The sequence below is a fragment of the Perissodus microlepis genome, chromosome 19, assembly GCF_051167445.1.
Source record: "Perissodus microlepis isolate ML-2025 ecotype Zambia chromosome 19, ASM5116744v1, whole genome shotgun sequence".
Taxonomy (NCBI): Eukaryota; Metazoa; Chordata; class Actinopteri; order Cichliformes; family Cichlidae; genus Perissodus; species Perissodus microlepis.
In genome coordinates, this window is record NC_140479.1 from 25,632,281 (window position 1) to 25,659,840 (window position 27,560).

A 27,560-nucleotide genomic window follows, 5' to 3' on the forward strand; every position below is an offset into this window, starting at 1 on the left:
AATATGAGTAGTGGAGGTTTTAAGTTTTTATAACTCAATTGTGTGAGAAAAACAATACAGTAGCCCAATGTTGTTTAATTTTAACTTTAAAATCAAATGTCAGGCAAATACGGGGAAATTTCGTCAAATAAATGTATGATTTAGGATGTGTACAGATGCCATTCTTTGCAGTAAAGACCATCCAAATGAGGAGCAGCAAATTAAGCACATTTTTTAGATTTGTAAAAGAGATTAGAGAGAAAATATCAGTGGAGAAAACAATTTTCATCAAAATACACTTCCAGGTTATTCCTTAGCTTTCGCCTGTATTACATGATTACCATCAGCAGTGTGTGTTTGTCCAGAAGCTATTTTGGAGTCATTTCAACTTTCTGTTTTCTAATACATCACATATAGATTTATATTGGTATTTCCTAATTTAAATTCAACAAATGACTTTGTTTTCAATCCAGTTAAGAAATATGATTATGATGATCAGGTTAAACCAGGAAATCAGATGCTCGATTCTGAGAATAAAAACCCAGTTTGCATGTGATTTACCCAGTAATTAGCTTTTGTCCCTCATATATCAACAACGTAAAACCCCTGGTAAGCTAGGAAACAAATTTTTTTGTAAAACCATCATTTTTTAAAGCACAGCCAACAACTTTCATTCGGTTCACTGTGAATTGTAGAATTTCCAAAAGCACTTGAAGGCAGCAGAGGACCAGCACAGCCCCGGCAAGACGTCACAACACGCTACGTCATTATTATTGTTATGGACGCCAACAAAGGATGAGGATGGCACTCTGTTAATCTGTACGGATTAAAACTGTGAAATATTTAATATGTTAAACTGAACGATAATAAAACGCCTCTTTTGAATCTAAATAATTATTTTTTTTTCTGCTAAAGCATTCCTCGTTTAACATTTCGAGCTGGGACGTATTTCTGTTTACGCCTGTTTTTTGTTGCTAAGCAACGACGCAACACAGCGATGGCTGGAGACCGTCTATGAGTCGAAGACGGCAAATATTTTTTGTGAATTGATGTCTTTCATTAGCAGCCCGGTTGGCTTGTCTATCCCAGGGAGAACTGTTTGTTCTCTCATCTCTCAGTGCGTGAGCTTTGCTTATATAAACAGTTTATTTGTGGGCTTTTCTAGTGAATTTAAGATGGCATCAAACTATGCATCACTTGTGAAGGAAGCTGTTCAGCTCCTCGACAAGTTTAGAGCTAGCAGACAGTGTTTGGATGACTTCACAGAAGATGCTATGAAGGATCTGCAGGTATGTCAGACTCAGATCAATGTGAGTGGATGCATAGGCCTGCTTCTGATTAGCCTGTATTTCTTGTTTTGTCGCAGGACATGGACATGCTGCAGAGGAAGTTCATTCTTGATGTTGTTTCCGGATGTGTTGAGCAAAAGAAGCTGCTGGATGTAGTCATCAATGCCTTCTTTGGCCAGCACGTAAAATCAGTGTCCAGAGGTGAACGTAGCCAGTTTGTTGGTGAGTAACTTCATTGCTACTCCTGATTTCAGCCTGAATAAAAGAACTGACATGTTTTAATGATCGTCTTGCTCCCCAGTTATCTGTTACCTGGCCACATTTCTTCTTGATGACCTCGGGCTTCAGTGTTTTAGCAGCATTGTTAAATCTCTGGACATCAAGAAAATGCACATGGTAAGAAACACAAATTCTGGGTGCAGAAGAGGGAAATTAATCAGCAGCTTTCTTATGTTGCACTTTTTAAAATTAGTTTTTAGGTTTCTTCTTCTCAAACCTCACCATGTGGATACAGGATGAGTGGAACAACATCTATGATGCTGCCTTTGTGGAGAAACAGTGGATTGGGCCTCTACTCAGGTGAGAAAAGCATGATAAACAAAAATACTACTTAGGTAATAACACTATAATAACTCAAAAAATGAAGGGAAAACTTAAATCTACACATTGTGTAATTCACTGACAACAAAAAGACATGACAGCAGTCAGTAGCAAACAAAATGTTTAATCCTTTGAGGGCTGCATTCAGTGATTGATTTGACGCTGAAGTCATATGAAGTTCGGCACATTGTCTGTAGACTCTTTCATTCCTGTCACATAGGCTCAGTGTGAACATGCAAGAGAATAGGGCACCAAGGGGTGCTCATGCCATTGATCATTGAGTCTGTTTCCTCACAGTCTGGTCAGAAATGTGCACAAGTATTCCAGTGGAGGTCGTTTTGTGAGCAGAGCATTTCAAATTCAGACAACCCAAATGTTTGCGTGTGTGTCCTTTAGGTGGCGCCCTGAGATAGATATTCTCATGGACCAGCTTGCAGTCAAGATCTCTCAAGGGAATCTGCTCAAGAAAGCTGCAACCAAAACCACTGAGCCCCAGGAGTTCGCCCTCACCGAACCTAAACCACGGCCTCTACCCATGCCCGAGCTCATCCCACAGCAGAAGAAATGCAAACCAGTCAGTATCAGTTACATAAAGTCCTTTACTTTGAGAACTTTTCATGTCCTCAATCCTTAAAGAGAATGTAAGCTGCAAACTGGTTGGTGTGTCACTCTTGTTTGTCATGCAGGTACCAAGCAGCACCTACAAGGCTCCAAAGGAGAAGCAGATAATCGAGGAGAATAAACAGAAGAACCATCAAAAGGCTCAGGTACGATGAATCTACGACAGCTGGCATATTTAAGTTCAATAATAGTAGATATTATCCAAATTTTTTATATTTTTAAATTCAATTACATATACTGCCATTAAAATGTTCGCTTATCTGTTTTCCACCAAAGGAGCTTCTGTATGAAGCGAATATCAAACAGTTCAGATGTGGAAATCCACAGAAGTCTGAGCACACAAAGGTGTGTATGTGTGTGTCTGTGTGTGTGAGGGTGGGCTTGTATTCTGTTGGCTTCAACACCATCTCATACTTGTTCCACAGAGAGTGATGTCCAAGATTGAGGAAGACTTGGATTCAAGGCTCAAGCCTAATTCCTTTCATTCCCGTGGAGCTCCTTCCAGTAATAAGGTAAGACCTAAGTACTCTGCCTGTTTCCTAATGTTGGTGTAATATCTGCTGTCATGTGTGTATTTTTTACAGGCTGTCAGCTATCCGATCAAACTCAACAATGCAGCTATTCTAAGGAAGGAGGCACTGTATAAGCGTTGGGTGGAGGAGGAGGTCCAAAGGTACAGCACAGCTTTTACCTGCTACTTTGACCTTTTCCAAGGTGTCTGCATAGTGCTTCACGAGGATGAAGTGCAAATCAAACACATGAAAAGTTGAGTCCTTTGTGCGTCTGTTTTTAATGCAGAATTGAGCGGCTGGTGCAAGGGGAGCGCGATCCTTCATCTTTACTGCAGTGGCAAAAGGAGATGCGTGAGAAGGACCTTCAGGAGCAGTTGCCCAAGATTGAGCGCCGACACCTGGAGGCATGCATCAGTGAACAGGAGGCAGCTCTGGCCCGTAAACGTATAATGGATCGCAATCAGAAGGCTGCGCAGCTGAAGAAAGAAGAGGTAGGTAAAAACCAAGTGGCAACTAATAAATAAAAGGAATTCACAGAGGATTAAACTTGTTGTCATCTTCTTTATGGCTTGTTTGCTTTTTCTAGACCGCTCAGCTGATGCAAAGATATGCTGAGAAAAGGTTGCAAGAGGAAAAGGAAATAAAGGATCTGGTGCAACAAGTGGCAGATGGCCACAAGAATTCAAAGGCAGCTAAAGAGAAGTTACAGAAGCTGAAGCAAATCATAGGTGCGCCTCCTCAAGCAGCTTGTCAAACGGGGCATTTCACGTGTTTCTTTTTGCTGTTCACATCAATGTCATGACAAATTTCACAGTGAAACAAGTCTCCGAACAGAACCAGGAGCTGCTTCGTCAAGCACTGGAGGAAGCAGAGGCAGAGATGAGCCGCAAATTTGAAGTCATCCGAGAAATTCACTGCATTGAGTCGCTTCCTCGCGTGAAATTCAAGAAATTTGATGACACAGACGTAAGTGAAGGAAAGCTGCAGTACTATGCAAAAAAAAAAAAAAAAAAGTGGTTTCAATGTGGATCAAGACTTTTGCACAGTGCTGTATCTTATACTGAGATGCTGTTATCGATCTCTGTGTCACAGTTATCTAATCCCATGTCAGACTGTAGGCCATGAGCTGCTGGGAGAAATGTCGCTGTATGAGACGAAGGAGCGACTGGCCCATCTGAAGAACAAGCAGCAAGCAGAGCAGGAGGAGAAACGGAAGCTCATCCTGGAGGAGAAGCAGAAACAGAAGCAGCAGCTGATGGAGAAGCTGGATGCCATCAACTTCCACAGCAGCGTCCTGGCACAAGCTACGGCCATCAGGTCAGGAAAGTGGCAAACAAAAATATTCAAACTCAGAAATGTGCACATGTGCATGTATTGATGCTAGTTTTGGCATGTGGCAGGAAAGAGGAGAGGAAAGCCGAGAAGGAATTCATTCAGCAGGTGGTGGCTCAGGATGAGACGGTTTTAGCTCTGAAGAAGATGCTTGAAGAGAAAAAGCAAGAACGTCAAAAGCTCAAGCAAACTGAAAGCAAGGTCAAAGCCCCTGAACAGACAGGAGGACACACAGGGACACACAGCCAGGTGAGTGTAAAGTCCACAACAAAGAAGAAATGAAAGAAGAAATAAAACGTATCCATAACTCCTTTCCTCTTTTGCCAGGCGAGTGTGAAAAGCTGGGAGGAGCTGGAGCAGAGCTTGACGCGCCTTGTAGAGAATTTTTCTTGACTCAAGCTATAAATGTGTTTATCAGGCACTGCAATCTTATGACTGTTTAATTTAATAAAACATGTGTGGATAACATGTGCAGTCATTTGAAGTTGTACTTATGTACTGATGTTGATCGCTGCTTGGTTTTCTGCAACAGTCGAGTAGATATTACGACTTTTTTTTAAATTTTTTGTTTCAATTACTGCCAAAGTTATCGAAACTCACGTCTGTACGTAACATGAAAAAAGGAAGCGAGCCTTCAACCGTGACTGATGAGGAATGTTTCCCTTCCCCTAAACAATACTGTTTTCTGTGACTTTCTGTGTCTTTCTGTGTCTTGCTACCAATTTACTGTACTAAATAAATTCCAAGAGTCAAGTATCATATCTTTTGGGAATATCTACAACAACAAAAAAGAGAACTACTGCAAGCATAGACACAAGAATTGAACAATATACAATAACATTTCTCTGTGATATTCTATATTTAGCACAAAGCAACATAAAGTATATTAATGATATGATTTTTTATTTTTTATTTTTTTGGTAAAAATTCATTAAGTAATTTTCATGATAAATTCGTATTACTGCTTGGACCTAGTTTGAATCGCTTCACCTGCAGACCGGGAGCAACTCTGAGCCTAATGCATTATGTTTTAATAAGGCGGTGGTGTCCCTGTTGGTTGTTCCTTGTAACTACACCAGATCTGTCTTGAATTGAGCCCATTTCTCTCGGTTTTTTCCCTCTAAACCAAAATCACATGATGCCTTTTTGTCATATGACACTGATGAGTGGGCTGATTCCCCTGACAGCGTACTCTATGAAAACAAAGGAAACGCTGCCACATTTCAGGGATGAGATGCTGTAGACAAGCATTGTTTGGTGGCTGCAGTCGGTAATCTGGAGCATGGACTGTCGGGGAGTTCTGGCTGCGATCGCCGCCGCTTGTTTCATAGGTAAGTGGAGTGGCTTGTACCGTTAACGAAACGGCGGTAATCCTATAAACCAAGGGTCTAAAACAGAGATTTACTATATAGTATGAAAAAAAGCATGAAGTCACCTTAGGTTAATTCACTACTGAAAAGTGCCGATGGTTTGTTATTGAAAGTATAGAAACAGTAGAATCAGTTCTTATGTTGTTGCATCATGTAATTTGGACTTTGTTCAAAGCAAAACTTTATTACACACACTTTTCTTTGCACCAGGACACCATAATGAAATTAATACACTGGCTCACTGTATTTCCGTGGTACTTATTGCTTTTGTATTTCTGTTAATATAATTTTATCCGTTTTTACAAACTCCCTGACTTGTAATTCAAGAAGCACATCTATTTGGGAGAGAACTGCTGCCAACCCAGAGGAGACTGGAGCTGAGAAATCATATGACCCCTTTCTGAATAATTGCATTTCATGAGGAGGATGGCTCCTATTCAAGAAAGCAGTTAAGCGCAAGGCTTATGTGATTACTACCACAATATGGGCTCTGTTTTGCTGAAGTCCCTATACCTTTTGCAGCCACCTTTTTTTCTTTCTTTCCCTGTTGGGAAAACTTTTTGTAAAATCATTCAGCTATAGTTGATTGAAGAAGTTCTTCCTCTTTTAATAAAGGCAATGCAGCAAGGTTGGCTCTCAGGTCACTCATCCACTTGCTAACATTTATTTTTCATACTTCTGTTGTGTCCCTGATGCTGTGTCCTAGCTCAGTGCGTGTCTAGGGAGGAGGGACGTGAGGGTTCAACCTCAGTCCACAGCAACATTTCAAAGCAGGAGACTGAATCATGGAGAGATGCAGGGAGACAGGAGTTAAAATCATGGTTATTATTTGCAATACTAATAAATAAACGAAAACATTAAAAGAAAAGGTATGCAGGAGGGTCCCCCAAAATGTTTGCTTACACTGTTTGTATTAATTATTAGTGATTATACCACATATTTTTGCTTTTATGCACTCGAGCCATAACCTTTTCACTACATTTAGGTACTTTTGAACCTTTTTAAGACAGCTGACCGCATATATACCATTGTGTCCTTCCTTCTCAGGCTTAGTGGTGAGCCAGACCACACTTACTCCTGCTGTGACAGATACCACTCTGATCGAAAATGTGACCAGTCTGACTCCGACACCCGTGATTTTCAGCAGCACCACCTCAGGCTGCTTCACTTTTAACCTTTCTGCTTGTGAGCCATGTGCACCGGGGTCACAGTACGACAACAGTGAGTCAGTGACTATCATCTGCCATGTCTTTATTTTATGATATTTATAAATATGCTATATTTAATGTCCTTTCTGTTAAGTACCTGGCTTTGCTTTTGTTGATATTAAAATAAGCTGTATGATATTAAAGCAGCAAAAATGAAGAGTAAAATCAACTTTTTGTCAATCCCCCAGACACCCTTCTGTGCACGTGCTGTCCTGGCTCAGGGCGGTGTGTATTTCCTGGCGCGTGCCTGCCATGCACCAGAGGATTTTATCAGCCACTAGCTGGACAGCAGCAGTGTCTACCTTGCAGCCGGGGCTTCTACACCAAGTAAAGACTAATTTTGCTCCAGCAAATTCAAACTTCACTTTTTTTCTCTCTTTTTAAATAGAAATCCAGAGTTTACATCACTAATAATTTTTTCATATGCTGTATCCACTTCAGTTTCACTGGAAGTCCATTATGTCGCCCTTGCCGTCCTGGGTCCTTCAACAATAACACTGGTGAAGACTCTTGCACAAGTTGCTCACCAGGTTTGTTTATCTAGCAGTCACTCATTGTTTTCTATATCAGAAAACAGAGAGTGTTGATTCCCATACATATGCTTTAAATGTAAAATATTGCTATAAAATACACACAACTTAAAGAGAAAGGCACGCTTTATGCTTTTCATTATTTTCTGTTACAAAACAATGGATCCTCTTAGTGGATGTGGTTTCAAATAATAGCTTAAGGTTCAGGCTTCAGACTCCTCTAAACATTTGCTCGGTAGCTTTTCCGTATGATGTCACTCTGAGGTGATATCTGTATTATGGTTATCTCAGGAAATTTGAACAGGTCCCCTTAAAGTCTATAGATATGCCTACATTAGTATATGATGATATCTCTAACATAAAACCACAAATTATGTATATTTCTGTTCGGTTTTTAGGTTTCTTTTCATCGCAGGGTAATTCTACTTCATGTAAACCATGTGCACAAGGACGTTTTTGCAAGTAAGTTGGACCTGATTGCTGCAGTATGGGCTCAAAATGTATGGGCTCAAAATGTGGTCATAAATATTTTGTACTTGTAAAAAAGATTTGTATGTGTAAAAAGAATTTGTGTGTGCGTAAAAAAGATTTGTATGTGTAAAAAAGATTTGTGTGTGCGTAAAAAAGATTTGTATGTGTAAAAAAAGATTTGTATGTGTAAAAAAAGATTTGTGTGTGCGTAAAAAAGATTTGTATGTGTAAAAAGAATTTGTGTGTGCGTAAAAAAGATTTGCGTGTGGACTTAGCCCAAAAAAAACCCTGCAAGTTACAAGTACGAATTTTGACCCCATTTTTCTTCCTTTCATCTGATTGGTCAATGTCATGTCAATCACAAATGTAACAATCCAATCAGAGAACAGATGGGTTTGGCTGTCGGAGGGGCGCTTTTTTTGAACTGCAGGTCTTTGAAGGGAATAAATGCCCTTTTACATGCCAACCCAGCGTTTTCCTTCATCACCACGAAGGAAAACAGTCTGTGGTCGTCCGAGTTTGGTGATTTTTGTGTCACAGGTCTACGTGTTTAATATAGGGACTTCCACAGCCTTTTCAACAGCGCTGCGGACCGCGGGGTGGGGGCGGGCAGTGTTTTGGAAATGACAGTCTTCATTACAAAGCTTTCTTCGTTATGAATTAGCATACATGTTTTTATTGAACATTTGAAGAACCAGCAAAAAAACCAGAAACTTGTAGTGGACATAAAGTCAGAGATAGAAAAGACAAGGAGCAGGTGCATCTAGTACAGGTAGAGCTGCTGCAAAAACCCACAGAGCCCAGCAGCCAGCGCAACAAATTCTGGATCCTTTGCTTTTAGTTAGCAGTTAGCATTAGCAGCACATCCTGCGTCCGATGTGAAAGGACTTTTATGCTGCGCACTGTGACTCACAGCAATGGTCCCGGGTCAGCCCTGACTTTGTGTTAAACTAATCCTAAAGTAATAATGGTATTTCTAACCACTGATATAGCACAACTTTATCCTTTCAACAGCTGCTGAAAGTTAGGGGACCTAGCTGCTATCGGATATTTATATAGAGATCCTCCCGCTTCAAACTGTATTACCACACACAAATCTTTTTTACGCATACAAATCTTTTTTACACACATACAAATTCTTTTTACACATACAAATTCTTTTTTACGCACACACAAATCTTTTTTACACATACAAATCTTTTTTACAAGTACAAAATATTTATGACCACATTTTGAGCCCATACCCTGCTGGGACTGCATTTCTGTTTGTGTGTCCATTTTTCTGTTTTGTTGTTGTTGCCCTGTAACTGAGCAGAACTCAGTGTTTGGAAAATAACTTATCTAACCACCAAACTGAGCATCACATGCTTTCATCTCATGGTTCTGAGTTGCCTGCACAGTTGCACGCCACAGAAACACACCCACATGCACAGACACACACAGGACTAGCTACACAGTGTCTGCTTTGAGTAATCTGCAGCTGGCACAAAGTCACGAATGGCATGCACAGCCCTGTTTAAGTGGTTTATGTGACCCCTATTGAAATGAATGTAGTTTTGATTCATGACAAAAATGCATTATCACTCCATTACAGTTTGAAATATGGTTACAGGGGGCTAATACTCCTTTGGATTTTCCCAGGTTATTTTTGAGAATTTCCAGACTAGATAGGATATGTAGGCTCACGTGGTCTAGATGACGTGTCCCAAATAACCTTCACAGGGAGGTGTCTTGCAAGATTCTTAATCACAGCTAAACTGTGGGTGTAAAAGAGCAGCAATATTAGCTCCTTCTGTGGATCTGTGGATTTATTTTTTACCATTTAGAAACTGACAGTCATTAAACACTCATAGTCATATTAAGCAACTTCTCCATTGGCAGAGCTTCAAGGCTTCATTGTGAGAGTCTGGTGACCTCTTTGCCTGCTGAAAGCACTTCCTAGGGCTGATTGCAAGTTTGCTTCTGCACTAATAAAAGCGATATTCCTTTTTAGTCTGTCCATACTTGCCAGCCAAGCCTGAAAGCCTATCTCCTCACTGCCAGCGTCTGCCAGCAGGTTCCTGGGCTGCTGCCATGATAGGAAGTGATGTCTCACAGCCACGACTCCATATGTTATTTACAGATGCTAAAAATAGTGTTTGGGACTTGGCCTCTCTTTATTTTTTTAGTTTGATGAATTACCTCCTGCCACCACCAAGTTACAAAACATTTCTCCAGTAGTCACTCTTTTATCCACTGATCTAACTGTTAACTATTGACAACAACCATTCATATTATTAGTAGGATCTTTGATCAGTAGACCTGATCCAAAGTGTTCACATGTATTTTACAGCTATAAATGTTTTGGGGTTTTTTTCCTGACAGCTCATCGGGTTGTACTCAGTGCCAGATGTGTCCTGGAGGAACAGAAGCTCTGCAGACTGCCGCTAAGGACTGCTCTCCATGTCGGCCAGGTAAACTAGAGTATCTTAAATGGGCTGTCACTTAGTCATTTGTGTGAGTGTTTGCTGTGGTTTGCAATAGAGAAAGATAAGAATTGCTTTCCATCCCAGTGATGTGTGATTTTTGAACAGGTATGTACAAGGCCGCCCGTCAGAATACGTGTCAAATCTGCAGCAGTGGTTATTTTCAGATCCACTGGGGCCAGGAAAGCTGTGATATCTGCCCAGAGAATCACTACTGCCCTGTGAGTGCACCACACTCTCTCCGATGAAATACATGCGTGTGCATTTAAAAGATATTTAGCGACAGAGCATGTTATTCTCTCAGAGTCCCGACGTGAACCCCATTCAGTGTCCAAGTGATGCCTTTTGTCCAGAGGGCAGCTTGGCTCCGGGCTACTGCATGGAGACTTTCTTCCGCAAAGCAGGGGACACTTGTGAACTGGCTCCTGTCACTATTGCTTTGTTAGTTATCGGAGGAGGGGGTGAGTAATACTAACGATTGTTTGATCCAAGCGATTTATTTATTTTTTGTGTCTGGTATTGTAATGGGTCATAAAGTTGCCTGTTTTCTGTAAAATTCACATTCAAATGAAGTGAAAAAAGGAAAAAGTGATGAAACAAACTGCATTTTCAGTAACTTGACTCAGTTATAGTCCTGTTTATTGATATATATAATAACTGTAAATGAGCCATGTTAATTCAAGCTCAATTCTTATGGCTATAAGATATAATGAATTGAATTAGGAGTCATGGTCACATGCTAAAGCACTCTATGTATGCCTGTAATGACGTGCGTGTCTCTATCATATATGTCTGTGTGTTTTTTATTCCAGTGGCCTTACTCTTTATCATTTTAATGCTTTTACGTCGACGAAGAGAAACTGACGGAGAGCTGACAGTAGCCCGGGCTCCACTGTTACGAAAAGAGCGACCTCAAGGACGATACTATGGCCTGCCCTGTGACGCAGAACCTGTATATGCGGGCTGGTGAAGCACTAAGATACAAGAAGAGACACTGAAACACTGATAAAACTCCCTCCTTCCCCTCTAGAGACTACACCTTGTCAAACCACCAGCCTGTCAATTGCAATGAATCACTGGCCAGTGGAGGTTGATTCTTTGGTGAATTCTTCCTGTTGCAATCGTTCCACTCAGAGAAAAACATTCCTTGTGTAAGTGAGGTTATTCGATTATGAGAGGTACGCTGGAACGACGAAAACAACATACATCCCTCTGCTTGGTGACAGCCTTTTTCACTTATGAAAAGCACTTTTTTTTAAACAAGGTAATTGATTTACTTTGCATTCCTGTGTCAGTACACTTACATTAACATCTGTTGTCTCAGTGATTACGTGTAAACTGTGGATGATACTTTTTTTTTTAAATTTAATTTAATTATATTGCTTTTTAGATACTTTTGCTTAAAGGTTTTTAACTGCTTTTTAAGGTTATATTTATATGTTTTAGAAGAAAATAAAATATTCTGATTTCTAACCCTTTTCAAATGCTATGTTATATTGTGGACTAGCTTTAAAATAAATGAAAAAAAAAATCTATATTGTCTTGATAATTTGTCCTAATATGCTGGGACAGTATAAAGTAATTTATTTCGAATGACCATTAATAGGTTGTAAGTAATAGCACCTGTTATCATTAGTGTCCTCATATTAATTTATTTACTGGAGGAAAAAATCTTTTGGTGATATGTCTTTTTAACAAGTACTGATTCTCCATATTCAAAACTTTTGATTGGCTGCATGCACTATATGTGTAATTAATTCAAATAATATATATATGTAAATATATAAACTTTTTATAAACAACTTTAAAACTCAAGAAAGACTCACATTTCACAGATTTCAAAACATTTTGAAAGACACTGGCTAATTTAACCAAGAAAAACAATGTAATTAATATCAGAACAGAATGTGTAATAACAACTGCCTTTCAGCAACATACAACACAAAACTGTAGTGTATTTTATTAAAGACAAACAGTGACAGTACAATGGCCTGCCAGCAGCAAAGAGTAGTGCTTTTATAACAGCCTTCAAGTAAATCTGGTGATATTATACCCTCCATTAGTGTGTAGAAAGTGTAATTTAGGCTATGTTTTAATTATTGTTCAATTCTTGCTCCTGTATGCTGTGAATGTGGTGTTATACTGTCTTCTGCTAAGCAGAGAATTAAGAAATACAAACACTGTCTTAACCAGCTCTTTATAATTACCACAGCTGACATTACATGCGTCGCTTGTCTACAAAGCTTTGAAAGTAAAATTAGTTAAAAGCTCTAAAGTGTTTCATTTTTTGGTCATATTTTGACTTGGTTGTATAATACGTGTAGGCTATTTATAGATAGATAGATAGATAGATAGATAGATAGATAGATAGATATTGTTTTAAACACACTGTGCAAGGGTTTTAGACACTTTTAGATCACTCTTAACCACCAGGGCTAGAATTGACCCAGCAAAAATTCTGCTGCTCACTGGACAGCTTCAGACATTCTGAAGCAGGCCATATGTTTTGACTTTAAAATGTATTTGAATACGTTTTAAAGCTTTTCCTACTGATAAAGTCCTCCCCCACCATGGCCATTCATGCCACAAAAAAGTAGTTAAGTAATAAATAAACAATTAAATGACAGAAAAGTTCCTGTTATCTGCTATAGAAAATTCTCTCTCTCTCTCTCTCTCTTTTTTTTATTTATTTATTTTTTATTTTTTTATTTTTATTTTTTACAATGGCTCTACAAGAATAATAAAAAAGCTTCTGTTCTGTAATTACAGACAGTCTTGGCAAGAAGCTACCAGAACTTTCTCTGTAATTTTACTGATTAAATTCTTGTAGTTTAAGCCCAAAGAGTTGTGCTTGTCAGATTTCTTTCATTTAGTACAGCAGAAAATCTTTTTTTCTCAGGAAAATTGACATGTTCTGTTGAAATTGCTCCTCTTTTTCATATATTTACTGGGCTTTTTCACATGAATAATTAGTTTGACATGTCTGCGCTGTACCATCGGGGTTCTGATCACTCCCCAGATCATTCTGCAGTACTCCTGCAACACCAGATACACAGTTGGAGAGAACTGTGCACCTCAGGAAGAACAGATGGCCGTTACAACCCCCCACAGCCTGACACCTTCCATCAGGGATTCAGGCTGATGCTGAGGATGCCTAAAGCCGCAGAAGTATGAATCAATCAATTCTTTAGAAATTAGTCATGGAAATATTTTTTGAACTACCACAGTCTATTCTCAACATTAATCAGGCACTTGAATCCTCTTTTGCTAGTTTTATCTGTAACAGGTCACTGCTGCAGGTTGTATACTGTATATATGTGTCAGTGTTCTGCCTTGAAATGTTATGACAGTTGCAACCACTGTGTTGGAGTTTAGATATTCTGTCTGTGCCTCCGTGGGTTTCCTTCTACAGTCCAAAGATGTACATGATAGGTTTGTCTGTCCCTTTGTGTCCTCGCTGTCTGACTGGTGATCTGTCCAGGATGTACTACTTCTTGCCAGGTGTCAGCTGGTATAGCTGGTGAAGAAAATAGATGGATGAATTATATTTACTGCACAACACAGCCCTACGCACAGCAGTCATTTTGATGAATCATAGCAGGGAAAGCACAGGCGTTATTAAGAACATCAATCACTATTTCATTTAGCTATCTAGATTGTTGATATTTGCTCCAGCTACATTTCTGTCATGGGCTATCTGTTCAGTAGGTACGGGGAAATTTGCCAGACTAAATAAATAAGAAAACTGAAATACTGATTTGGTCTTCCAGCAATGAACAGTTCTTTCCAGATTATGCAAAAGTTCAACAGGAGAATGTGAAAAAATGGCAAATCTCAGGATCTCATGTTTACAATGTGACAGCTATGTAGACAGACACAGCTGGAAGCTACATATCATACTGTATATACACCAAGTAGACTGAATACAGGAGTATTTAATACATTTGTATTGGATAAAATGTGGTGTAGTGTGGCGCAGTGCCTGATAATCTTTTGATTACTGTAATACATGAAAGTTATATTGAAAAATTATAAAGGACATAAATTAACAGTGCCACGGAAATACTCAATTTATGTTAAACCTACACAATGATATTTTACAAAAGCAATGGTACAGTAAAATACTAGGTATTTTATTGTAAATGTTTTTATACATAATTTTTTTTACTAAACAAAAGCAAAAGCTTTTTTAAGCTCGTCAGACGGGGTAAAACTCTTACTTAGGCCAGTCTTAAAGAACCAACCTTATGTACAGTATTGTATTGTCCATAAACATGTTTTATTACACTGAAATGTGTTCGTATGCGATTTATGCACATTTTATATGTTTGGTTTGTCTCAAAATGACTTGAATGGTTCTCTCTCTCTTTTTAGCCTGCTCTGGTTCGCCATATCCTGCACAGCACAGCCAACCATGTCCTTCACTAGGTGGCGGTAAAGCGCTGTGTCGCTTCAACTTAACTTCATGCTTTTAACAAGAAGGTTTGTCCTAACGGGCCACCGTACTTACTTGGGCGTTCAGGAGGAAATATGGCGGCCACCCTGGCAAGGAGGCTGTCCGGTGTGTAACTGCAGTTTGACATTAATACAGTTTTATTTCACTCTCTTGATGCGGTGCATGTTTATCATCTGTGTCTTACCGAGCAGTGCTGTTCAGTAACACATACAGAAATAGCTGAATTCGGTTTTATATTCATGTGTTTCTCTGTCGTCCTTGTGTTTGACAACAGGGCTGCTGAGGCCGCTGTCCGTGTCTGTATGTGCCCGGACACCACAGACCTGTCAGTTCTCCAGCCTCGTCCAGTCTGTGCATCTCTACAGTTCTTTTACAGCCGCTGTCCGTGCTCCTCTCCAGGGTACAGTGTGGCAGACACCCCGCTACAACATACTGCAGAGGTAAGGAGTGAAGGAATAGAAATATGAGGGGGGTGCAGTTGAGTAATTAAGCTCCCCAAAGTAACAGGCTAGGTTAATGTTCGTCCTAATCACGATTAGGTACAGGTTTTCCTCCAGGAAACCGTTTCACTGAATTGATAATCCGAGCTAATCTCATCTTGTGACACTTTTGTTGGTAGTGGACAGCCGGCCCACTTATTAAATACAGCATAGAGGACTTGCAGTGACACAGCACCTGCTTTCCACGCTCACTGGGAGTGTTTTGTAGTTATTTGTTTATACTGTTGGCAAAAGGCGTCTTTATTTCGGATATAAAACACAAAAAAACTGAGATGACTAAAATGTGACTTCAACAGCTGCATCACAGAGTCTTTATAATGTAAGCACTTTGCAGTGGGTCTGAAAAACAATAGTTTTCTATTATTTATTTTACCTAAAATAAATAATTTATTTCACCTTTTTGGACCCCCATTTTTTTTCTTCATAATTTCCTTAATTATAAAGGCAAAACAGATTCAATGATGTGCTGGGAACTGACATTACAGCATCTCACAGCTGCTGCAGATTTGTCCGCTGCACATCCATGATGTGAGTCTCCTGCTCCACCACATCCCAAAGTTGCATTCTGGTGATGATGGAGCCATTTGCATACAGTCATTCTCATTGTCATGTTCAAAGATATGAGTTTGAGAAGATTTGAGCTTTGTGACATGATGCTTTATCCTGCAGCCGTCAGAAGATGAGTACAGAGGTCAGAAAGGGAGGGACGTGGTCAGCAGCAATGCTCAGCTTAGTTGGTGCTAAGGGCTCAAAATGTGCCAAGAAAATATCCCCACACTATTCCAACATGAGCAGCAGTGTCAATAGTTCATACAGGGCAGTTTGACCTGTTTTCATGTTGTTTACTCATATTCTGACCCTACCATCTGAATGTGAAGCAACAATCAAGACTCATCAGACCAGGCAAGCTCTTTCCTGTCTTCTGTTGTCCAATTTTGGTGACCCAGTATTAACTGTAGCATCAGTTTCCTGTTCAGAGATGCTCTTCAGCACAGCTTGGTCATAATAGTGGGTATTTGAGCTACTGTTGCTTTCCTACCAAGTTGAAGCAGTCTGGTCATTCTCCTCTGACTTCTGGTGTTGAAGCATTTCCACCCAGAGAACTGCTGCTCACTGGAAACGTTCTCCTTTTTTTTTTTTTTTTTTTTTTTTAGCTCATTCTCTGTAAACCATAGAGATGACTGTTTGGGAAAATTCCAGCAGATTAGCAGCTTTTTAAATACTCTGACCCTTCTGACACAAATAACCATGCAACCATGTTCAGAGTCACTTCTTCCTCATTCTGATGCTCTGTTTTAATTTCAGTACATCCTCTACATGACAAAAGCCACTCAGTTGCTTCCATATGAGTGAATAATTATATATTTGTGTTAACAAGCTGGTGAACAGGTGTACAAAGTAAGTATGTTCTTTATAACAGCTGTTCTGCTTCTCTGTGTTGTTGCAGGGTGTCGGCACTTGTTCCTAGTCTAACTCAGCAGCCAAGCAGAAGTCTGACTTACTATAGTGTCAAGAAGGGGAAGAGAAAGAGTGTAAAATCTGTCACAGATAGGTTCATGAGGCTGCACTGTGGCCTTTGGATCCGACGCAAGGTTTGTATGTGTTACAGCTGCTTGAATCATATGTTAATTGTAGGTAACGTGTTAAATTTAACTTCCTGATTTCGAATGTGAACAGGCTGGATACAAGAAGAAGCTCTGGAAGAAGAAACCTGCCAGACGAAAGCGCCTCAGAGAGATCGTATTCTGTAGCAAAACACAATGCAAGCTTTTAGATAAAATGACAACCTCATTTTGGAAAAGGAGAAACTGGTACGTCGATGATCCATACCTGAAGTACCACGATCGGGTCAACCTCAAACCCTAATTTGCTGATTCACGTAATGACATCTTGTCTTCTGCTTGTAATGTAATGATGTTGTATATGTGTCAAATAAATCATCACATTTTGCCATACTTTCCCTGTAAGTTTTCTTTTAAAGCAAATGCGCAGAAAAAAGAACACAGACACAAAAGTTCTGCTTTATATTTAATGGTTGTAAGTTGATTTCACCAACAGAAATATTTAAACAAGTGAAACAAATTGATAGTCATGAACCAATATGCCATCACATCACGTCTTTTCGTTTCATAATTCACAATTAAGTTTAAGTTGAATTAACTTAACATTCTGGCCTGCCAGAAAAAAAAATCTGAGGATACGTTAGTACAATGACTTGCGTGTCTCCCACTGAATAAAGTGTTAAGTGGCTAATTTACCAGTTAATAAGACATGTTTGTATGCGTGTGTGTGTATAGATATATATATATTTAACCAACTGATAGCCATAACATTTCTTTTTCTCTTTATAAATCAACTAAAGAAGAAAATGTTTACCAGCAAGGCATCTGAAGAGGCCAACAGCTTCACACAAAAGCACTTAAGAAATCAAATTCTCATACAAATTAATAACAAAACATCATGCAATGATGACTTCATCGATCTACACACAAGTATACAGATCTGCAACTTTGTAACATGTTTTTTCCTGTTTTGCTTTGAATGAATTTCAAAGAAATCACCTCCAACACTACCACAGATACTACTAATGCTTAAACACATCATTTGATTCCCCCCACCCCCCATTTTTTTAACCGTTTATCCATTTAAAGAGCATTTTATGTGCATAATAAGTGTATCTACAACATCAGAGTGAGTGACGTGTAAACAGAACAGTTGTACCTGAGAAGCTTTTTGTTTCAAACCCACCTTAAATGATACAGATACATAGAGGAAAGTTAGAATCCTGGGCTAATCCTGTCAATCGACAACCAGCACAGTGATACTTTGTTTAGAACGTCGCCGAGGTTCAGGCTCAGCGAGTAAAGTTCAGGATGAAAACAAACAACGCTTCACCACGCACTGCTAATTCATAAAGGTTGTAAACCTGAAAAACCACTAAAGTCACTCTCGTGGTTTTCTAAATAACAACGGAAGCAAATAACGGTAACGAGAGTCGGGCTTAGAGTTGCTCAGTTCACAGCAGAACATTGCACAGTGATTTTAAACATGTAAATAAAAAGAAAAAACAACCATGTCCATATACAGTTAATGTTTAACCATGTAGTATCCTACTCTTGCTACAGCAGAAAAGTGACTTAATCCTAATTGCACTAAAAACTGCCAAATAAATGACAGAACATGCTTAGAAACTAAACAGATTGTCAAAAACAGTCAGCTCCACTAACGAAACATCTTATGTAATGACTTTTTTTCTCTTTTCTTTCTTTCTTTTCTAAATCTGTGATGCACGTGTTGTTTTTTGGTACACAAAAAAACTATTTACCACCGAAAAAACGCACAATAATGAAAGTGATTGATGGTGGTGTTCAGTGACTTATATTTATTTATTTATTCAGCTATTTTAGATTATTGAGGGCAGTGATTTCTATTCTAAACCTAGTGCATATTAATAAGAACACCGTTGGAAATGCAACATTTAAGTCTCTGCTATCTCTTTTTTTAAGGCTTTAAGAGAGAGGTAATAAACAGAATCATATCTGTCACTTGTTGCTTGATCTTCGCTTGGATAACTGATTGATTTATTAATACTTTGTTGTGATAATTATTGAAGTGCAGAAAAGCTGCTCTCCAGAGAAAAATTATTTCACGTGGGTAAAAACAGCCCGGTCTATGCTGTTGATCCTTGGCTTCTATCACATTCTCTTGCTCACTGTGCCCGCTGTAATGTTCAGTGACAGTACATTCTGTTTAATAACAGCAGACTAATGCCTGGGAAGACACACATGCATTTGCCTGTCCAGACTTGATAGATTAAAAACAAAGAAATCATAAAGATGAAGCACACATAAACCTGTACATAAATACATATTCAATAACCAACAAACTCAAAGTGTCTTCTCAGCATGGCGCCCATTCACTCATTTCTCCTACCTCAACATTTTAAATCACGAGTCACTTGCTATATGCTGTATATAGAGGGGTCATCATAGGTCACTTTGGTAATACCATATTCCAAAGCAGGGCTGCTTCAGTCATGTAGCTTTTGGCCATTCAGTATTTTTGTTTTAACTTCTTGCAGCAAAGGCAGCTGGAGTAGTCTTGAGGACAGTTTCACATGGCTTCATTGTTCGAAGAAAGAGCACTCCTGGATCTTGTGAGAGGCCTTAAGACTCTATGAGGAGGCTAGAAGGGACGAGAGAAGCGAACAGAGAGATGGAATTCAGTCAGCCAGTAGCTGCAAGGAGTCGCAAAGTATTTAAAGGATAAAGGCTGGCATTATTTCGTATTTTTCTTATTGTCAAGATGAAAGGAAAACTAAGAAACGGTTTCCCTGTTTTTCCAATTTACCTCTCAGACCAAAGCCTGTTTATTTCTACAGAAGTCATTAACAGGAGCGGAGATTGCAAATATTTACTTTAATTCCTTTTAAGGAGCAGACGGCAATTTAAAAAAAAAAAGTACTGTAAATATTACAAAAGAGGAGTAAATATTGTAATAGTGAATAATCTTCTTCTGTGGATTAACCCCTATCAGCTCAGTGTGCTGGGACCAGACTGTCTCTAGGGTAAAAACACAGCATGTAACGCTTTCAAAGGTTGCCAAGTGCAACACTTTTACTGAAGAGGCCGCCTAGTATCACTATGACTATGAATGTGTTGTGCTTAATTCTTTGTTAGGGACACCTGTTCAGCTGCATATTAACACAAATATCTAAAGAGCTAATAACACGGCAGGAACCCAGTGCATTTACGAACAATGACCTGCTGGATATTGAGCATCAGAATGGTGAAGAAAAGTGATTTAAGTGATGGCATGGTTGTTGGTGCCAGATGGTTCTGGTCTGAGTATTTCAGAAATTGTTGATCTACTGGGATTTTTCCCACACTGCCATCTGTAGAGTTTACAGAGAATGGTATGTAAAGAGAGAAAAATGCAGTGAGTGGCAGTTTTCTGGGTGAATTGTCTTTTTGATATCAGATGTCAGAGGAGCATGACATGATTACCCAAATAGCCACTCTTTGCAACCAAGTTTACGCAGAAGAGCTTCTCTGAACACACAAGAGCAAAAGATCACTTCAGGTGCCACTCCTGCTAAGAACAGGAAACTGAGGCTGCAATTTCCACAGGCTCAAAAAATTGGACAATAGAAGAAATGCTGCCAGTATCCTAGTATTTTATAGGATACTATGGGTCCCTTAAAATCAACTCTTTATGACCACAGTACCTATCGTCTGATGGCTGCTTCCAGCAGGAAAATGTTGCATGTCACAAGGCTCAAATCATCTCAAGCTGGCTTCTTTAATACGACAGTGAGTTCACTGTTCTGGCCTCCACAGTCAACAGATCTCAATCCAACGTAGCAACTTTGAAATGTGGTGGAATGTGAGATTCCCACCATGGATATGCAGCGGACATATCTGCAGAAACTGTGTGATGCTATCATGTCAACCTGGACTGGAATCTCTGAGGAATGTTTCCAGTATCTTGTTGAATCTCTGCCATGAAGACTAAAAGTAGCTCTGAAAACAAAATAGGCTCCACCTGGTAAGAACAAGGCGGTACTTAAAGTGTCTGGTGAGTATATGTTGAATCAAATGTGGCACAGAATAGCTTAAATGACATCAGTGTTTACTGACTGTTGAGAGGCTGTTCGTGATTTTAATACGCAGCTTAATTAAGAGCTCGTGTCTTTAAAACTTGAATTTGGCCTGGTGGTTAAGAGAAGCATGCTTTACTGTTTTTCTCACGTTTCTCTTGTCAATAGCGAGACCTTAGAGAATAGCAATGAATAGGTAAGTTTCAATTCAATTCAATTCAATTTTATTTATATAGCGCCAAATCACAACAAAAGTCGCCTCAAGGCGCCAGTTTGGCCTTGTATCTGTGGAGCTGTTACTAACTGATTGGGAGGGGGAGGAAAAAAGTCCTAGGTCTCGAGGTGTAAATGCACATTTGTTTCTCAGCAGAGTATTTGTGGTATCAGGGGACTGATGTGGTAATAACTTAAAAACAACAAAAAACTACAGTCCCATGTTGATTGTGATGAAACATTATGTCATTCAGCACATGCGCTGTGGCTTACTGATGTTTCTACCAGGGTTTGGGTCACACAGGAAGAAGGAACAAGCTCTTTCAGGCTTTAGCTACCCAGGCAACACTCATTTGTAGTATCAATTCATTGTTGATTTTTTCATGTAATCTTCTGAAAACTGAAAAAAAAAATATTGCCAGCTTTATCCTTTAATAATCCTGCTTTATTTAGCTGTTCATTGAGAATGCCAATCAAAGACATACTAGGTGTTGAGGTTTATGAATGAATGCTGGTTCATTCCGGGGAAGGATTTCACACAAACATTTCCACATCAAAACTAAAAGTTATTCTAAATGGGTGAAACACACTAGAAGGCAAACCGTGTGAATTTATCAACAATGTTTAATATTTCCAAAAAATCTGAGTCACTGCAATCATGCATTCATTTGAACTAAATAATGTTTCTACCAAGTTAATGCATGATTCAGTTTCATCAGTGCAGAAATTCTATTAGCAATCTGGCTCTCCACCATCGCATAGGTACTGGACCATGATGATTTATTTAGGCACGCAGCAGCAGAAATTAGTGAATCATTGAGTAAATCACCATTCTCAAGGGGCAGTTAGGATCAGACAGCAGCTGAGCAGCCACGTTCACAAGGCAGTGTACCTCAGGAGCCTTCCGCTTAGTCAGCCTGAGCTGTGGAGAGCTTGACGCTGCCTGCGCCTCTTTCCTCACCTCCTCAGGCTGCTCCAGAGCCACCGGAGTGGGAGGTAGAGAGGGTGCGGAGGGTGGGGTGGACTGGGGTGTCATAGTGGGTGTAATGGGCGTGGGCTCAGACTCAGAAGTTGAAGCAGTCTGGGACAGAAACTCCTTGGAGTCCCACTGGTCCAACCCCAACACCTCAAACTCAGTCATGTCAAAATCCTGCCCTGTACCGTGGGAAAAGGTCGGCAGCAGGGAATGAAAAACTAACCAATCAAAGGCCTAATGCTTCCCATTTCATTACAGAAGAGATGTAGCTGATTTTGGTCAGTTTGCGGATTACGAATGCTCATATCATAATGCATCATCATCCTGCATGCTGCACGACTGAGATCAAACAGCAATTTGCTGCAGCAAATACAAGCATAACAAGGCTGTTCTTATTAGCCCTCCTTATGTCCTCCTTTCTATTATTTTAAGAGTCAGAGTAAACCTTATTAGCCTGTTTTCCATGTCAAATAATGCCACAACAGAAGACAAAAGATAATATCGTAGAAGCTTTAGTGGTTTTGCATTTTGGTGATTTTGTTGTTGTCAGCAAATCCAATGATCTCACAAAAAGATCAAAACCACAAAAAAGCAACTTTCTGATGCCTCTGCGCCTTAAGCGCCATTGTTATACAGAAAGTATAAAAACACATTAATGAACCACATCTTAGCTCCAGCTGACATTTATTATGATTCATATTAATTTTAACTCCACCCCAAACCAACCGTGCAACTAAAAATACAGCTCGCCAAATGTGTATTAATCCACAGCTGAAAATAGTCCCCAACAAATGTATCCAAGTAGCTACACTGCTCAGCTGTTTAGGACATTATTTAGACATATAAACATATGCAGCCTTAATATGAACAACAGACAACGTCTAAGTCACAGAAAGTAATAGTTTTGGTCTTTTACTTGGATTTGTCGGCAATAACAAAGATCCTCAGAATGAATGAAAATTCAAACGCTGCCTCAGATGTTTACAACAGCTTGGTTACCAAATATTCGATGACATACCCTTGCTAAGATTCATTATTTAATAATACCGTAACCCCATCGATATTAACAGTTGTTGTTACTTCTAAATTTAATTACATGAAAAAAAAATTTTAATTATCTGAAAAATACAGCACCGAATTAGGACAAACAATAACCGATTCCACTGTTAAAGTTGGCACAAAATCCCTCCAGCTGCATGCGAGTTTTGTCACAGGATGGTTAGCCCTGTGAGGGCCTGACCTGCTCCAAACAGGAAGGTAGGGCTGAGGTTAGGGGGCCAGTCAGGAAACAAAAACAACATCTTTGGGCTTAAACGAACTTGAACAGGAAAACAGATATCGCCTCGATAATCTGCGTCACACAAACCAGGCAGGCACTGCTGCAGCATTGTAATGGCTCCTACAGTGTGCTCATGGAGCCCATATTTCCATATTTTTCGGTATGTTGTGCTATTTAACTCATTTACATTTTTATAATGCTTTATAAGACTATTATTTGTTGTTTGTTTATTTAGTTTTCAGGGCTACTGTAGGTGGCATGAAGCAGTATGGAAATCACATCTCCTCACCCTTGTTGTAGCTCTCAGACTTGCTGCGCATCATAGGTCGGGTTCGGTGCTGTGCGGCTGCAGGCTGCGTAGTGTCGGAGCTGCTGTTAACAGGGTCAGACTGGTAGGAAGAGAGATCCTGCATGCTGAAACTCCTGAGTCTGTCTGACAGAACTCCTTGACCCTAAACCGGGAAAGGCTATGTTTTAGTATCAGCAGCAGTGTGAGACAGGCTGGGGATGACATGGCATCATGAAATACACAAACATTACAGTAATCTGCTGCGTCCTCTGCTTCAAAAACAAATGTTCAAAGCTTCATGAATGTGATCCGCCGCAAAAACAACAAGCTTGACACCTTATTTACAATGCCTGAGCACCCCAGTGCAGTACAAAACAAATGTCCAGAGTCTGCATTACCTTTGTTGCAGCCATGACTGCAGCTGTGGCTGCAACGTTCAGTCCTTTTCTCCCAAAATGCACCAGTGTGTCATAGCTTTTGTCCTTTGCTTGGCAGATATACTCATCAATGTCCTAAACAAAGAGCAAAAAAAAAAAAAAAGAATCACATGAACATGATGTATCTCATTGGCATTGTGTAATTGCTGGACAGCTGTTTCATGTGTTGCTTGACTGCATCATTTCATTCTGTGGCTTTTGATCTTCAGAAAGCTCATTTATTAATTTCCTGCCACACAAACAGAGGGGAAAAAAAGGTGGAAAGGAAAAGACGAATGGAAGAAGACTGTGACATGTCTTTGCCTCTGTCCAGCGGACACATTTTTAAAAGCTTAAGTGGGAAAGTGAATTGGCACAAAGGCACTTTTGTTCCTGAGGCAGTCGCAAAACTCCAGTTCTATTAGACACAAAACCACGCGTGTTAGCTTAAAGCCTAGACTGAACATTTTGCCCCCTAAGCCTTTCCTTTAACTGCACCAGAGGAAATAAAGGAAGATACAACAACAAAAAGGAAAGGGATTTCACCTTTTCTTTTGAGGAAAGCGTGGGATGAACAAACTTCCTGTATAGCACACTGGAACCTTTAGTGTAAGGGGATAGCAGCCACACCACAAAGGCTATCTTCAGTTCATAGTAGAAAGGAAGCCTGCAGTGAAAACACGGAGTAGCAGTAAAACACAATAACTTGTGTTTTTTTTATGTCTGCCATAAAGATTGTTAATGATAACCCTACAAGACTCAAGACAAGAGTTGAAATATATTCCCCGGAGGGCCTCTGTACGATCATTGACACAAAACATCTGCAGTCACCTACCAACAAAGAAACATGTCTGTAAACACTTCCACAGATGTAAATAGGGCAAATATTATCCAGTACATCATCCATTTCACCTGCAATGTCATAGAAAAGTCAAATCTGTTAATGCAAATCCACATAAAACACTTCTATTTACTAATACATCATGATGTTACTATTTTAAAGCTAAAAAACATTTTACTCACGTATTCTTTCACATCTTTGGACTTCACAGCTTTATAAGAAGAGTATGCAGGATATAGTGTACCAAAGACGAGTCTAAAAGACAGAAAACCGATTAATATTCAGACATAAAAAAACGTGCCGCAAAGACATGTTTAATGCAATAAAACATGATTAAAAACAATAAACTGCTGTGAAAAAGTCTATGTTTTGTTTCCAAAGTGACAGACTTTCTTGTAATTTTTAAATTGATCTCCATCAATAATTCTCCAGGCTTTCTGAAAGTCTTTCAAATGTCTTCTTTGGACACTGGCTGTTGTTTAACTCATATGCTGTACAGTCTTTGTACTGCAGGAACTATTGGTTCCTATGACTACCTGTGAATCCTTTGAGCACCTAACCCAAGGGATGAACCAGTGTTGTGACTACACATAACTGACAACTTAGTGAAGAAGTAATTTTATACCTTTAGGCACTTTGTTGCTGTCAGGTTCCCATAAAAACATAGTTTGACAGGCATAAAATAGTATTTTTGGACCAACAAGATGATTCCTAAAGAGCCAGTAGCTGAAACTTTGTAATTTCTCAGCATGGTGTGCAGCGTGTCCTTAAAAAATTTGAGGAAAACTGACAAGCAGAGAACAAAAGACATTTGATAGAAAACACAACAAAATGCAGGCAACATCCAAAGACAAGCTTTGAATGTCCTTCATAAGCTTGGAGAACTATTCCTGAAGACTACTTAAAGAAACAACAAGAAAACTCATCTGTGAGAGTTGAGGCATTAAAGAATAAAAGTGATCGCATCAGATTTTTATTGCACAGCCTGTTTTTTTTCCTCTATACTCTATTTCCATGTGTATTTACATGTTTTAATAAATCACTGCACCTATTTCCCATTTTCCTAGCAAATTATGAGGGGTGACTAAAGACTTCTCCACAGCAGTGTATGCTGTGCATTAAAGCAATCCATATATAGACATTTGGGAATAATTCTTTCTTCTTAAGCATTTGTATGTACATTTTGTTTTGAATCTTTGGACCTCTTGTAGACATTTACAGGTTTCCAGGAAAGATGAGGTCAATCAGAAACTGTAAAGCCTAAGTATTACTCATGGCTAATACGGGCTTGGCAGCTGACAGATAAAGTCAAGTCATTTCAGGTAAAATTAGTTCACATATGTTGTCTTTTTTCTTTAAATTCCTCCTCTTATGCAAGCACCTGTGCTGCTGGGTGTCCGGACAGAGACGTGGACTCTGTGAAAGTGCTACAACCAAGCAACAGCAACAGCTGCGTAAGTGCGACCTGATCAAATTACTGACCCACATCATGTTGCTCGGGCCTGGCCGGCTAACTCGGAGTTCAGAAACACAAGGACGCTTAAAATATCGACGCGGCTAAAACCTTTCTGTTGGCCACCGATCCAAAAACGAATCTGCATAACCAGGTTTTGAGCTGCCAAAGCGCTGGCGGTCCAATCAGTGTAACAAAATCTCGTTATCGAAATGTAATTGCTTCCCTATTTCGAGGTTAGAGCCTGCTGTTACTTTACACAGTCAGCAATGGTGCTGATTCATAGTTTGTGCAGGCAAAAAATAGCCATAACCTACACTAATAATAATAGGAAACAGGCAGCTATTGATATAAAAACATGGGGGTATATGCATCCACTCTTATAACATGAAATGCTCTTGCATTGTAACCTGAGAAGGCTGACCCATCCCTTTTGTTTTTTTCCAATGTGGGACATCCACACTCAATATTGGTCCACTCAAAGACCGCTCCTGTTCTTCAGACACCTCGCCACTCAGTGACATTTAGGGCTTCTGGCTATGAAAGAAGCCCCCAGATTTCAGGATCTGACTCATTTTTATCATCTCGTATGACGATAATACATTATTCACTCAATAACGTCATCTCTTTGTCTAGAACAAAAAATAAATCACTTGATAAAAACAAAGAGTGGCAGACTGCTGCGCGCTGCCAGCCAGTTAAGAAATACAGTAGGTCTATACAGGCCCGGGGCTCATTCCGGCTGAAACGACAAAGTACAATCCCATCAAACCCGGGCTGCTTTCAGTCAGAAATGAACAGCACGACACTTGCTCTCTATGTTGACGTCTGATTCTGATTAAAAAGGCTGTCAGGCAGAAATGCGGGGGCTTGTAAAGCGCGCAGCTTCTCCACCGTTAATGTGCGTCTCGATTTGCCACCTGCAACAATCAGGCGATGCGATCTGTTCATATCCCTCTATGACAGAGAATGTTTTAAATTAATTTAAAAAAGGGGACTTACACCACAAGTCTAGAGATGATCCAGGAGACCATTGCGCTGGGAAGGCGACAGGACGCGCTGTCTGCAGGGAGGAGTTTCCTCCAGATGACAGGCGCGTCCAGGCGGCTGCGTGTGGACGCACACAGGCGGCAACGTGATGCGGGATAAACAGTGAGCGGC

General features: G+C 39.7%; 4 protein-coding genes across 4 annotated transcripts; 3 read left to right on the forward strand and 1 right to left on the reverse strand.

Moving 5' to 3' along the window:
• The first annotated feature begins 744 nt into the window (after positions 1 to 744).
• On the forward strand, positions 745 to 4,801 carry cfap99 (cilia and flagella associated protein 99). The gene is made up of 15 exons (XM_084915721.1): positions 745 to 1,268; positions 1,346 to 1,490; positions 1,570 to 1,664; positions 1,741 to 1,847; positions 2,265 to 2,442; positions 2,555 to 2,635; positions 2,766 to 2,834; positions 2,915 to 3,001; positions 3,074 to 3,162; positions 3,288 to 3,492; positions 3,588 to 3,729; positions 3,816 to 3,967; positions 4,113 to 4,318; positions 4,402 to 4,582; positions 4,661 to 4,801. The coding sequence occupies exons 1-15, from the start codon at positions 1,029 to 1,031 to the stop codon at positions 4,724 to 4,726; spliced, it is 2,043 nt and encodes a 680-aa protein (XP_084771847.1). The 5' UTR covers positions 745 to 1,028; the 3' UTR covers positions 4,727 to 4,801.
• A 608-nt stretch (positions 4,802 to 5,409) lies between these two features.
• On the forward strand, positions 5,410 to 13,219 carry LOC146366120 (uncharacterized). Its single transcript, XM_084914515.1, has 9 exons — positions 5,410 to 5,664; positions 6,751 to 6,924; positions 7,100 to 7,238; positions 7,353 to 7,441; positions 7,840 to 7,903; positions 10,277 to 10,365; positions 10,486 to 10,598; positions 10,682 to 10,838; positions 11,190 to 13,219. The coding sequence occupies exons 1-9, from the start codon at positions 5,616 to 5,618 to the stop codon at positions 11,345 to 11,347; spliced, it is 1,032 nt and encodes a 343-aa protein (XP_084770641.1). The 5' UTR covers positions 5,410 to 5,615; the 3' UTR covers positions 11,348 to 13,219.
• Positions 13,220 to 14,816: 1,597 nt separating this feature from the next.
• Positions 14,817 to 17,288, forward strand: mrpl35 (mitochondrial ribosomal protein L35). The gene is made up of 4 exons (XM_084914517.1): positions 14,817 to 14,938; positions 15,108 to 15,273; positions 16,781 to 16,925; positions 17,011 to 17,288. Exons 1-4 carry the CDS (start codon positions 14,908 to 14,910, stop codon positions 17,197 to 17,199), a joined length of 531 nt encoding a protein of 176 aa, XP_084770643.1. The 5' UTR covers positions 14,817 to 14,907; the 3' UTR covers positions 17,200 to 17,288.
• A 60-nt stretch (positions 17,289 to 17,348) lies between these two features.
• On the reverse strand, positions 17,349 to 27,531 carry reep1 (receptor accessory protein 1). Its single transcript, XM_084914518.1, has 8 exons — positions 27,402 to 27,531; positions 25,129 to 25,201; positions 24,941 to 25,017; positions 24,652 to 24,772; positions 24,088 to 24,201; positions 23,690 to 23,852; positions 22,026 to 22,300; positions 17,349 to 19,518 (listed from the first exon to the last, which is right to left on the reverse strand). The coding sequence occupies exons 1-8, from the start codon at positions 27,431 to 27,433 to the stop codon at positions 19,447 to 19,449; spliced, it is 927 nt and encodes a 308-aa protein (XP_084770644.1). The 5' UTR covers positions 27,434 to 27,531; the 3' UTR covers positions 17,349 to 19,446.
• Positions 27,532 to 27,560: the final 29 nt, after the last annotated feature.